This window comes from Beta vulgaris, chromosome 4 (genome assembly GCF_026745355.1).
Source record: "Beta vulgaris subsp. vulgaris cultivar EL10 chromosome 4, EL10.2, whole genome shotgun sequence".
Lineage (NCBI taxonomy): Eukaryota > Viridiplantae > Streptophyta > Magnoliopsida > Caryophyllales > Amaranthaceae > Beta > Beta vulgaris.
The window spans coordinates 3180546-3194958 of record NC_079205.1 but is presented as its reverse complement, the minus strand read 5'-3'; the positions used below and the strand labels follow the sequence as shown (position 1 = coordinate 3194958).

The 14413-nt window shown below is 34.7% G+C and overlaps 1 protein-coding gene across 3 annotated transcripts; it reads right to left on the bottom strand.

Moving 5' to 3' along the window:
• Positions 1–710: 710 nt before the first annotated feature.
• On the bottom strand, positions 711–10248 carry LOC104891695 (uncharacterized). Of its 3 annotated transcripts, XM_048642562.2 has the most exons (10): positions 9923–10248; positions 9744–9810; positions 8732–8821; positions 8596–8624; positions 6272–6314; positions 5280–5386; positions 4305–4400; positions 3638–3828; positions 3476–3545; positions 711–1282 (listed from the first exon to the last, which is right to left on the bottom strand). In XM_048642562.2, the coding sequence occupies exons 1-10, from the start codon at positions 10145–10147 to the stop codon at positions 1175–1177; spliced, it is 1026 nt and encodes a 341-aa protein (XP_048498519.1). In that variant the 5' UTR covers positions 10148–10248; the 3' UTR covers positions 711–1174. The 3 variants fall into 3 exon arrangements, with proteins under 3 accessions (XP_048498519.1, XP_010675730.1, XP_048498520.1); XM_010677428.4 differs by lacking the exon at positions 8596–8624 and having other exon boundaries at positions 9744–9815; positions 9923–10244; XM_048642563.2 differs by lacking the exons at positions 8596–8624; positions 8732–8821 and having other exon boundaries at positions 9744–9815; positions 9923–10245.
• Between the last annotated feature and the right edge of the window lie 4165 nt (positions 10249–14413).

Here is a 14413-nt window from a genome sequence, read left to right as displayed (position 1 = left end):
TTCGTTATTTATTTATAAAAAATCATATAAATAGAAGATTTTGATATATACAATTAGATAAAACCAATTTAACCAACCATTCTTACATATTATTATATATTTTCTTAACTTTTTACTACCTCAATCATCTGAAAAGTTGATATTCGCAGAATTCTACTTTCATACTTTAGTTTTTTTTAATATCGTTCAAGAAACTCAATATAACCTTCAGAATTTTTAGTCTAATCTAGTGGGTTAAGCTCTTAAGAGTGGACAAAGATAATGGAATTTCACCCAACAAACTTGTAGCATTGTGTCATTGTGTGTGGTGGAATTCGAACTTTACAGTTTAAAGTCACTTGGTGGATATCCCATCATCTACACCAAGTAGTATCTGATAGTATCTAATTGATGTACTACAAAAGCTGTAAAGGAGTTAGCATGTTCTTGAGCTCTGCTCATGTACACTCAGCATACATTTTTTTTTTGACAACGAGAAAACGTACAAGAAAATAAATAAAACTATAATGAAACAAAAGGAAACGCAGATATCCTACGCATCTTCGCTCGGCATACATTTCAAGCTATGCGTAAACGAGCTTTGCGAAAAGATTGTAGTGAACACAAAATTATAGCATGAACACCACAACAGAAGAGTATCCAACTTTAAATGAAAACAATCACCAACCTAAACAATTTAATGAGCCAATATTGGACTGGTGTTGGCCTGATTGAAAGAGCAGTAGTTTCTACTGATAGTTAAATAAAAGAAAGGAGTACTTGTTTGATTTAACCCAATCAATACAGCAATCGACTGTAAGCTTAATTGCATTTCTATTTATACACAAAAAGCTAATAGGTAAACATAATCCACGTTACATGTTGCTCCCCTAGATAAATAAAATCAATCAAATGGAGGAGAAGCTAACAAGGCTTGCCTAGGATAACTACCAAGTACAGAAAACAGCTAACCTTGGAAGTCGGAAGTCGGAACCTGCCCCCAGCTCCTAGTTTTTGTTGGAGGGAGAACAATAAAAATTCCCTTCCCGACTTTTTATCGTCTTTTCCTTGTTTTCTTTTGTACTCTTATTAGATTCACAAGGCAGCTTCTAGTGAATAATTTAATTCCATGGAATATGGAAGGAGGTCAGAAGCTATCACTTGGTGTAGCAGAGTTTATAAATACTTGTATGATCTAGTTCACCAGCATATGTTCAAATCCAGTTCCAGGTTGAAATGTAACTCGCTGTCCTCCAACATTGTGAAGCAACTGTTGAAGCCACTTTCTTGTTGTTGGATCTTCCTGAAATCACAATCATGTATTGAATGCAAGTTATTCGGGAAAGAAATATACTTATATAACTGAAGTCGTCAGTACCAAATCACATGCTAAGACCAAAACCATAAAAAGTAAACTAGTAAATTTACAAAAAAAAAAAAAAAAAAAAAAAGACCCCCATTCACTTGCAGCAGAATGCAGATACAGCCCTGCTCAACCATGGAATAGGTTAGCAAAAATTCTGGCAAACGTTTGCTTTTCTAAAAGTTGCACTGGGTGCAGTTATGAGAGAGTAAAGTGGTGCAACCACATTAATTTCAAGACAGAATAAGTGGTAGGATCATATGGCCATAAAATAGATGGGTCAATCTTTCTAGAAACATCCATTTAAGGAAAACGGGGCAATATATTAGCGACAAGGAGTAACATATAGCCATTCCAAGGACTAAATTCTTTAACCTGTTGGACCACCTGATCCTCGATCCTGGTCAATGAGATTTCTATTGGTCATCCACCAGAAACTCAAAAATACTTGACGACAGTTTCCAGCATGATCACCAAAGCATGGTTACACCTAGACAAGCTCACGAGTAAATTGTGAGAAACTGAAACAGGTTGGTACCTAAATGCTTAGATTTTAAGAAATGTGTGCCTGGTCTCATGAAAATACCACTCTGCAAGAAGTTACTAAAAATGATCTATTGTTCAACCAGCATAACATATTGTAAGGGTTAGGAGAAAAACATTCTCCTAGAGCTGGTTTTCCCAATTTCCTCTGTTTTGTGTAGGGTGGAAAGTAGTGTTCCCAATAGTAAAACATAGTTCTCCCAGAAGGTTGGGGAGCATTTTATACCATGATTTATTCCCTATTCCTTACCTTTCTCTTTCTCTTCTCCCATGCTTCCTCTGCTCTCCATTGTCATTTTTTCTTTCTCTATCTTTTCTAGTGAGGAACCAAGCAAAGGAAAAATAATTTACATGTGTGTCTTCCTTTGGATAAATGATTTTCATGGACATCACATTTTATTCAAAATGTTTCCCATCAAACCAAATAGAACCCAAGAGTTACAATTTACAAACATGCACATTCTGTAATTTGAATTTAAGCTAAGTAGTTGAGCTTGGTTCAACCTATATCATTGGGAAGCATGCAACACAGGAACTGAGTCCACTGACAGGGGAAAAACAAATCTAGTCATATTATTGGATTGCATACTACAACACTGGAACTGAGTCCATTACACAAACTATAACGAAGAAACCTAAAATAATAAGCTGCGGGGGAAAACTTATATTAAATAACATTTTATTTAAAAATTACGAAAAGCCTTAGCAATCAGATACTGTCCTAATTTATTCCCTCCTTGATAACCAATAGGCAATACAGCAAAAATTGTAATTGTGGTGTTATTGAATAGAAACCGTTGTTAGGAAATGGAAAAAGCACATCACGAAGTCTCGCAAAGTTATACATCTTACTGTTATAAGACAGCAATAGCAGGTCAACATTCGTCTGCTGTCAGAAAATTCAGGTTTTTTCAAGTCTGCGTAATTTAGTCATATAGACCTAAAATTTACTGTCAGCACCGCATCAAATCAATTTTGCCAGCTCAGGCTGTCAGGCACCAATCATACTGAAGATTCCTAAAAGAGAACCCTCAGCATGCCAATGCAGCAAAAGGGAAACACCACCACATTAATTGATTTTCACGATGATCCAAAAATTATATTGGACTCATCCAGATTCCAAACCTTACAACAATTAGGAAAAAGTAGAGAAAATAAGGCAATTGAAAAACAAAGAATATTCAACTGAATTTTTTCCAAATGATAGTTGTAGAATAGTGATATTTGCCAGATTCAATCCCCATCATCAGAAGGGATTGTTGAGCAACAAGTAAATTTGAGGATAAAAAAGTGAGCTCTTGTCCAAATGATAGCTATAGAATATCCTATCCAAGAATGAACTGCTGAAAACAATCACAGAAAATGACTACTATCGATATGCATGCTAGAATGGAACCAAGAATCATAAACACAAAGAGAAATTATCACCAATTCTGTAAGTTTCATGTAAAGGTTTATCATATTTCAGCAACCAGGGTCAGGACCATGTACGTTACTTTAATCCAACATAAACTTTCACCCCAACAGATAAGAAATAACTGAGGATAGAATCACAAAAATTATTACAAATGAAAAACTGAGGAAACTTACACGAAGGCAGCTAGCAAAGGTGGCATCCTTCAACATATCTGGCAGGCAGCTTCTCAAAGCATCACAAGCTCTGCAAGACAAATGAAAGATAATGCCAATAATAAGCATGAACAAGAAGACCACACCTGAAGAAAGAACTACAAAACCAATCACTTCACCAACCTTGGATTATCTGAAAGTCGAAGATAGCATCTAATAATATGTTTCAGCAGCCGTGAAGAAGGCTGCTCGGCCAATGCAGCAACCATGTTGGCTAAAACTCTTCCAACTGCGAAGAAGCGCTCCGCTGTCGTACATATGTAATCCAAGCCCACATCATCTAGAAGAATTTTTTGGACTATGAACGTCGCTACCTGTGAACAAGCACACACCTCACTGAACCTTAACTAACAGAGTAATGACAGGCTGACATGGCAGGGAGTGGTGTTGTCCCTCCCCCTCTGTGCTTCAACTAGTTATCATATGATGGTCTAGTGCACACAAAATATAACAATAAAATACACAGTAGAACGCAGACAATGTGTATAACATAAGGAATCAAACATGATATCTCTCTATTTATTAGGAGTATACAATAACAGGCTAGGTGTTCGCTGAAATTAACAGGAAAAATACACAAATTGCAAAAAAGAAAAAAGAAGATAAACAAATTATTTATCGATATCAGACATGGTTTCCAATGTTCCATACTCAAGCTGCATATGAGCGCTTCAAGTATGTCTGCTTGGGTGTGTGAAAGGGGGATGGAAAGGGAAGTCTAACAAGAGAGGATGCTGAAGGGGCATTCAATTATGAAGGAACGCGACTATCAGTGGTAAAGAAGACTTACTGTTTTTGACAATTCACTGCCCATTTCCATGGTACGCAGACACAGTGGGATTATTTCTGTTGAAAGAAGGAAACTAATGACTTCCGTATCATCAACCTGAGAAGATAATTCCTTTGATCAAAAAAGTACATGTGAAACAGAAAATTTTGCAAATATATGCACTACTTCCTGTGTTTTAAAATGTTCTTCCTACTTTGACTTTTTTTTTTCTCCCAAAAAGATCCCAAATAGGAAGAACGAAAGAAACGCTAGGAGTACATAGATGACAGATGATATGCTATAGATTTTTGGAGACTTAAAACTTCCCCAGCTCGCTCATGTTATAGCTTGGAAACAGAAGCACAAAATGGCTTCAGACAGACACTAAATATGAGCCACATTAAGATGTGAGCTGGTTGGATTACACCTAAGGAACTTATTCCAGGGGAGTTACCTACCATGAGAGGTCTAACTTAATCAACCCACCCAGTGCATGCCTAACGCTCATTTCATCTATTCTGGACACAAGAAGGGCAAGCTAAAAATACAGTTTCATTCAGTTGAAAGTTTGATAGAAGCTTCCTTAGGCAATAGACATTACTCATAGAAAGAAAATGATGTAAGAAGTTAGGAATATAACTATGAAGAGGAAATTAGAGATCGTCCAGAAAAGTATTCTTATCTTTCTTTTGCTGGGAATAATCCAGCTATTGATACTCAAAAGCTTGGGGGTTGTAGACGGGTTGAATTATCAATATTACAACTATCTATCTTCTGTTGCTCTGTCTTCTTCTATTTCTCTACAAATTTCTCTTCATTCTACCAATCTGTCTGTTCTATAAACAAGAACGCAAGTAAAAGCTAACTGAGCTCAATGGCTTTCTTCAGGAAGAATTTCCGAGATTTAATTGGAACATACTCAAATGCTTAACCCTCCTAAGAGTGCAATGACAAGATTAATCAAACAAAAGATACGAAAAACTCCAGCAATGTTACCTTTACTAGAGCACCAATGACACCCAAGCTAGTTAGCCGCAAGTACTCAAAAGGCCTGGATTTGCTTGTTGTATTGAGGAAAGGATACAGATATAATGGAATATGGGCTGCAAAGAAAATAATATATTGAGGATGAATCACCGAAATCAAATTTCTTTTACAACATTATGTACTTCTGCAAGTCAATGTACAAACCCCCATTTTTCTTTAAAACTTTGTCTCCTTTGAAATTTCCGACTTAATTTCTTGAGTGCAAAAGAAAAAATTTCTAATTACTTGATCACATGGCTCTTGTCATGTTAACCCATCAACAGCAGATCAATATGTAGTTAAAATAAAATCAAAGCCCTCATTGCTAGAAGAGAAAGATGTCTCTAATGTCAAATTATCTATGCACATGAACCCAGCCACGTGCACGATGTCGGACATGTTGATAGTTTCAGATCACAATGGCATAGTCTTCGGTATCCAAAACTAAGTTATTTGCTTAACAGTGATCTTGCACTAAAAAGAGGAAGAAAGCGAAGAGAAAGATAGTAAAGTGGCAAGAGAAACAACTGCCTCCCAGTTCTCATCACAGACTTAAGTTCCAGACTGAAAGCAATAGCACATCCATGCCTGCCACGAAGTTCTAGAGCCCCAGCTCTTACTACAAGTGTCTGCTCTTACTACAAGTGTCTGCAACTAAGCGCCAGTAAAAAGATATTGGCAGAAGTTGCATAACAAAGAAAGGGAGTAGGAAGAGAATTCAGCTGAAAACTGATGTTCAGGCTTCTTCATGGTAGAGAGAGGACTGGCAATGTGCAGTCAAAGTAATCCATTTAAAAAGCACATCGCTGTTCAGTAATCATCAAGAACTTGGTTCTGAATTTCTTGTCCAGCAGGGCTAAATTATCGCATACATGAAATTTCTTTCTAAACCAAATGTTCTGGAATACAAACACAAAAGGCCCTTTCCCATTTACATTGAAGCTCATATTTAGGAAACTCACCGTTTAAGAATAGCATTCGAGTATCAGGGTGAGATGCTACACACTGCACAAAACAGAGAAAAATATGTCATGATAACAAAAAAAATATTAGAAGCATATAAATATTTAATCAATTACAACAGCATAAATTATATCGTAATCAATAATAACAAGAATCAAGAAAGAGGAATGGTAGCATAGTTCGAAAATACGATTTCGGTCACGGTTGTGGTAACGGTCATGGTGATGCGGGAACGGGGATGATGTGGTTGTCGTACCGCTGAATATCGGCTTGAACCATGAAATATCCCTAAAACCCACCTAAAATGCGGTTTTTTTACACCTTTACGATGCGGGTAATGTCGGTTTGCTTGATTTAAAAACCATTACGGCACGGGCGATACGATCCGATGCGGCCTTGTTTTGACACTATGAATGGTAGCTCATCTAATCTTCCACCCCTAGGTTTGATTCTCATGAATAAGGTGGGGATGCTGTGGGCTGTGGGGCTCAGGATTGCGGGCCTGGGAGAGGTCAGGCCCGGATGAGCTTAATCCAGCTTAATCCATATGTACCTAAAGAAGGGGAGGGGTTCAAATCCTAATCAACAGGAAAAACAAAAAATGGTGAATGGCAGCCGATGAGGATAAATGAAATGGATCAGTTTTTTTTAAAAACTAAGTTCATAATCTTGGTACTTATATCTAACCGAAGATATTGATTGGTAGATAGTGGTTTCCTGACTCATGAAGAAGATTGTGTAATTAATAAATAAACAGCTCAAGATTGTAGGAGCCCCACAGGCAAAGATTCCTTCCTTCGCTTATAAAAGAATCCAGTGAACCAACCAGCCCAGGGAAGGACAAGCCGGACAAGAGTATTACTGTTGGCATCACAAATTCACAAACTCAAGGGACTTACAGCAGCCAAAAGCTGGGAGGCATAACAGATCTTTTAGGAGGATCAGTAGTATGGAATAGTATCAAAACATGATAGAATGGCTTGGAAAACATTTTCAAATATATTCTTATCCCTTCTGAGACATACATTAATCTACAAAATGTAGCTTATCGAATCCTGGACTAACCACAATTACAAATACCATATTCAAAGAGTAGGCTGTTGTTGGTAAGGCTTATTGTTGGCATCACAAATTCACAATCTCTCAAGGGACTTAGAACAGCCAAAAGCTGGGAGACATAACAGATCTTTTAGGAGGATCAGGAGTATAGAATAGTATCAAAACATGGCTTGGAAGACATTCTCAAATATATTTCTATTCCCTTCTGAGACATACAATATTTTACAAAATGTAGCTTACCGAATCATGGACTACCCACAATTACAAATACCATGTACAAATCAGTATCAGAGGACACTTCTTGGTAATTGAATAAAAGAGGTCAAATCAAAGAAGCTAACGCATATTCATTAACTTCAGACTTTGTTTGAGACATAAAATTCTATAAGCTGGTCGTTTGGGGTAGCAAATAACAGCAATTTCTGCCAGTGTGTAAATTTATGGTCCAGTGGCTGGTAGAACATGAGTCAGCAACAATAGCGAGGGAAGAAGAGCACAAAAGAAAACATAGTACATATATAAAGGTTTGTCATGTAAATATGCACTCCAAACAACATACTTCCTCCGTTCTTTAGTAATCGCTACATGTAGGGGAGGCACATATATAAAGGAATAGGAGAGAGATAGAAATCGATAAAAAGAGGGACTCATATGATGTGGAGAGAGATAGAGATAACATAATACCATAAATGGATATATGAAACTTAAAAATAAGGGAAATGTAGCAATTAATAAAGAAAGGAGGAAGTATAAAAGTGTGATTGGTTCTCACCAAAGAACAATTTAGTCAGCGGGGTTTGCAACTCCACTCAACTTGTCCTATAAGACTTTCAATCTAAACTATAAATTGCAACAACTGTAGCAATCACCTCAAGACACATACAAAAAAAGGAGGGGGTGAAGATATTGAAAGAAAGCCACGGATATGTATCTAAATCATTAACAAAACATTTAGCACACTATATATTGTAAGTTTGGAACATGAAGCATTAATCAGAAAAGGCACCAGCTAATTGGAGTGCAGTGCATTTGGAAATAATTTTGTTGCTCTCTTGACAGAGAACTCAAGGAGAAATGAGGCAGAACTTCAAAAAATTAAAAAGCCATTCTAATGATCATCAAAACTGGAATGACGTTAAAGCTGTTATAAATATCCTCTAAGTGATATGTGCTTTAAACCCCTGGCCCTTGAGCCACCACAGGCTGGGATAATACATGTAAAGGCAAGTAATAAAAAAGAATCAGATTAATGTTGGCTTCTCACCATGTAACACACTGAAAAGAAAATGATAACTGCAATAAACCATTTATGAGATAAGTTGGAAAGGAAAACGACTAAACAAATTTAAGAAAAATATTTGAACAAGTTGTATGCAGCATAGAATTGCAAAAGGTCGGACCTGTAAAAGAGCAAGAGCATTGCAAACACGGTTTGACTGTCCCGGACTTAGTGTAGGTGGTGACAGCACAGAGTATATTGACACAATCTCCTGCAAACAAAAATGACTCCCTAAAGTCAACAAAACTCTGATCTATACCAAACAAGTAACTCTTGCAAACAAACTGAGTAAATAAGGTGCTTCAAGTTACATGACCAATTATACGATTACAAATAGGGCGTTTAATCAAACATACATCACAATAAACATACATCGACTAAATGAGATCGCTTAGATAAATTTCCCAATCATCAACTGAATGCATTCCTATGCGTATAATCTCTTTGACTCTGACCTACCTATTCTTTTTCCTTACCTTTCCTAGACTTGTAACAGATGTAAGTAACCTCCTTTTCTCTCTTGTCCCCTTATGTTTCATGGGCCACTCTCAACTCAGACAATACACCCTCTATCTCCAACCTCTCTTTCTCCATTTCACTAGATCAATCTCTATCATGCTAAATTCTCCCCTCCTCTAGATCAAAACAAGAAAATCATGCACTTTAATGGTGAAAGTTTCATACTGCATCATTAGCTTTTCTCCAACTTGTGCAATTTTAGAAATTTTGGTATTTACAAAGCAATTTAAAATCTTTCCTAGAATCAAAGCATCACAGGCAGGCTGCAATCAGTAAAAAAATATTCTTTCCAGAAATTCCCAAATCCAAGACGATATTAAATTTCCCTTAATGCACTTCTAGAAACATATATTGCAAATTTATACTATCTAGACTCTTAAATGGCACAATTTTTAATCCAGAATGTGATTATGATTGCGATATGATAATGATTTACGATTGTTATAGCCTAATATCACCAGCCCGGTAAACAAATAACCTTTACAATACATAACTTTACCCTTGAAAACTTCACACATCTAAAATCAAAATAATTTCTATGCATTCTATCAATCAGAAAGACTATAATCAAATTCATACAAAAAAAAAGGAGTAAACTTGATTAACGAACTTACCTGCAAAAGTGCAGCAATAGTTCCAAACGAATTCCACAACAACGGCGCCAAATCCTGAAACAACTCCCTTTTCTAGCAACAAAATCCAAATAAAACCACAAAAAAAACTTCAATCTTGCACCAAAAGTTCAATCAATTTGAAACCCTAAAAAAAAATTGAGAGAGGAGAGAGAAAAAACCTTGGAAAGTTCGAGAAGAGCGTTTTCACGACGATCAGGGTTGCTAAGATCAAGTACAAGAAGCTCAGCTGACTGCATTTTCCGATCGACGACGTTGTTAGGGTTTGATTGAGAATTCGTCGAAGAAGAAGAAGAAAGACCTCTTTCTTGTTGTAATTGTAATTGTAAGTGTAATGGACCGTAAGCTGCTGCGTTTAAGGAGAGTGATTGTGGCAGATTTGCCATTTCTGTGTGTGTTTTTTTTATCTCTACGCGACTTTTTAGTTCGTCTTACACAGAGAAAGATTAAAAATGGTTTTGTGAAGTGGAATGTTGTACGGTAAAAAATATATTGATGGAAGATGAGAGATGAAAAGAGAATTTTTATAGTAGACCTGGGTAGGGATATTTTCGTAATTTATTGCAACTTAAGTACACGCAGTCCAAACTTTTGAGCCCAAACTTTTGAGCCCAGGTAGATATTAAATTTCTCTGATTTCTCTCTCCTCTTTTTTCTTTACGTTTCTCTCTCCTCTTTTTCTTTACATTTCTCTCTCCTCTGTCACTGTGTCTCTTGAGCAAGTAAAACAAGCCTAATGAGCAGGAAATTTTGTGAAAAGTTTAGCACAATGAGAAAACAACTATACTTGAGCAAAACATACTTGAACAATATATTTCTGCACATTTTTGAAATAATAAAACAATGTATAGTTTTTAAATGAGTAGTTGTTATGTTTTTCATGAGCAATTCAATGTTCATATCAATATTCATTATGTTATTAATGAGCAAATAATGATATAACAAAGAAGTGAAAGTATTGGGTCAGACCGTCTGACCCAATACTTTCCGTCGGACGGCAAGTTGACGACGACATCAACAACGTACCTCTGCGACTCTGCGACTGCAACAACAAACAAATCAGAACAAAGAAAGAGGATGAGTGAATAAAACCAGACAATATTCTTGTTGATACGATTCTTGAAACAGATGGAATAGAAAGAAAAGAAAGAGGATGAGTGAATAAAACCATCACTTTCTCCCTCCTCCATTGTATCCTGGTCTTCTGGGTTTATAAATAATGAAGATAATGTAATGTTGATGAATGAAGTTGTTGGTACACCGTATTATGTTGCGCCGGAGATATTAGAAGGTAATGGGTATGATGAGAAAGTTGATGTTTGGAGTGTTTAATTTCTCAGTCTCACCCATCATCTTTCTCTCTCTGAGGAATGAAGAAGGGGGAGAAAGTGAGAGAAATCAAAGGTTAGTGTTTTATTTTCTTTTCAGTTTGACTTTGTTTTCTTTCAGTTGGACTTTGTTTTCTTTCAGTTTGACTTTGTTTTCTTTCAGTTGGACTTTGTGTTCTTTCAGTTGGACTTTCTTTTCTTTCAGTTGGACTTTCTTTTCTTTCAGTTGGACTTTCTTTTCTTTCAGTTGGACCAACTGAAAGAAATAATGGGTCAACTGAAAGAAATAATGGACTAACTGAAACAAATGAAGACTACCTGAAGAAAAATGTAGACTACCTGAAAAAGAATAAAGACCAACTGAAACCCAAGTAAGTCTAACTGAAGCACAAAAAACCACTGAAAAACAAAGAAAACTAACTGGAAACAAAATGAAAACTACCTGAAAAAAAATTGGAACCACCTGAAAAAAAATGAAGACTACCTGAAAAAAAATTGGAACCACCTGAAAGTCGTCCGACCAAGATTATGGTCGGACGAGTCCGACACAATACGTTCTCAACAAAGAATGATAATGAACATGCTTATTCTACATTCAAAGAGTATAAGCAATTGGTATGAGCAGTAAATTTTTGCTCATTGTTGTATGAAATGAACAAAAAATTTCGGTTTTTGGATTAATGAGCATTAAATTTATGCTCATTGTGTTTAAAATTGTAGTAAATAATCAACTGCTATTAAATGAACAATCAATTTTTTGCTGCAATTAATGAGCAGTAACCTGGGAATAGGTATTATATGAACAAAAAAATTTCTCTCTCCTCAACAACTATCATTATAATAACATGCAAATCAAATTATCAATATAGGACGAAAAGAGAGAAAATTACAATCTCATATTCATCAAATCCTATAACTTGCAACCTGTGAAACAATTTCGAATCATTTTGATTTCGAAATTTCAGATCTAGAAGTTTTGATTTCATGATTCCGGCGAGAAAGAAGAGCGAGAAATAAACGCCATAGTTTTCGCCGGAAGAAGACGACGCCTTATCGACGGAAATGAGCAGCAACAAAAGTAGCGACAACATCGCCGGAAAAAATGGCAGCGAAGCACACAGAAGAAAAGAATACGCAGAAGAGGAAGAGGAGAGAGAGGTGGGTTGTTTCCTCTGTAGTTTTTTCTGTTTCTAAGCATTGGAAGGAAGAAGGAGAAAGAACAAATATTACCCAAAATTACCAGCGTGTCCTTAGAGTTCCAATTAATTACGAAAATACCTGAGTGTACCATGAGCATGGTACACCCGGGTGTACCATGAGTGGACTCGAGATGAAAATGGTTCAGCATGGGGGTGATATGAATATCTTTTGTTAGTTTTTTTTGTTCTAGGTTAGGTTTATCGATTTGATTCGAAATTATTTTTACTTATTTAATTTGATTTGAACTTATTTTTTCTGATTTTGATATGATTTCGTGAACGGGATCTGCTTAACAACTTTCCTAGATCTTCACTCGGTTAAGGTTCACTAAGGGCCTGTTCTCCCCAACTTATTTTCAGTTCAGTTCAGCTCAGTAAAGTTCAGTAAATTCAGTTCAGTTCAGCTCCATTCTTTTATAACCATTTTGTTAAATATTATTATTATATTGGTATAATTTATTTTACTAATTACTCTTATTATTATTATTATTATTATTATTTATATCATTACTATTAAGTATTATTATTATTATTATTTATATCATTACTATTAAGTATTATTATTATTATTATTATTTCCATATGTTATTTTATTTATTATAGTTTTACTCATTATTATTACCATTATTATTAGGAGGAACATGGTTTAGATCAAAAAACAAATAAACCCACGTTTTTTAGCCCATAAACCAATCAAATCGCGTCAAAACGGTTTATGATGCAATTTTCGCGGTCCGATCCAATCATTATTTTTATTACTAAATATTATTATATTATTAAATCTAATTATTAAAATAGTAATATTAATTTACTTCTTAGATATTATGTTATTATATAATCATCATCAAGTATTAATATATTAATACAAATAATATAAAATAATTATTATTAATTATCATTAATTATTATTATTAATTTATGATTATTAATATTATTTATTTATAACTATCATTTAAAAATATCCAAATACTATTATTATTATCATTCATTATTATTACTTATCATTATAATTATTATTTAATATTCATATTATTATTGTTTAAATATCATTTATATATTTATTACATTCAATTATATTTATTACATTCAATTTAATTCAATTCAATTTAATTCAATTCAGTTCAGTTCAGCTCAGCTCCAATCAATTCAGCTCAGTTCAACTGTTTTATGCTGAAGAGAACAGGCTCTAAGGGTTCAACTATGACTTCACTCACTAAACAATTGTTTCAATCAGTGATCTTATGTTTAAGTTCACCTCCTAAAAACAATGATAATTATGGAAAATACTTCTGAAAGCAATGAAGAATAATTAAATACAACTTCTTTAACAAAAAATCTTTGAGTTTTTAATGATAGCTGAACTCCATATATATAGAACTAAAAAAAACCTAAATGCGTTAAAGAAAAATGAAAGTGGAAAAGTATTTTCTACTGTCTTGTAAACATTTTTCTCCAGAATTTGAAGGAAAACAGCTCTCCTCTACTATCTCATTCCCAACATTAATAACTTTTCCCTTCTTAGTTTAATACTATTTTCATCAAACCAAACAAAAGAAAAACATATGTAGTCATTTGCATTTTTCACCAAAAAAAATACTTTCTATGGAATATGTTTTCCATCAAAACCAAACAAATAAAGAAAATTTAGATTTTAACAGAGAATTAACAATTTCATGATAATTATTATCGTAGACTCTCCTATTCGGTACCATATAATCTAATGTAATAACTAGCATGAACGTTATCATGTAAAATAAGATGAATAGCAATCTACTGTTTAGATGGATTGCTTTTATTGCATATTGCCAAAAGAATATTTTAACTCGTGGAAGACCGTTAATCAGATCTTATTCCAAATACCCAAATGAGCAACTATTAGAAGACTCCGCTAACTTTGAGTTGTTTCCACATATATACTAAAGTATAAATAATATTTAGTTAATCTATAAAAAGACTGTTTTACCTTATTAGTTGAGTTAAAGAGATCAATTGAAGAATAGCGTAAAGTGACTCCTTTAAGATAAATAATGAGACAGTCTCACGATAAGACCGTTGCATTTGAAAATTAGCCTAAATATTAGAGTATTCAGTTGCACCTGACATTTGAAAAAACAGAAACCCTTAA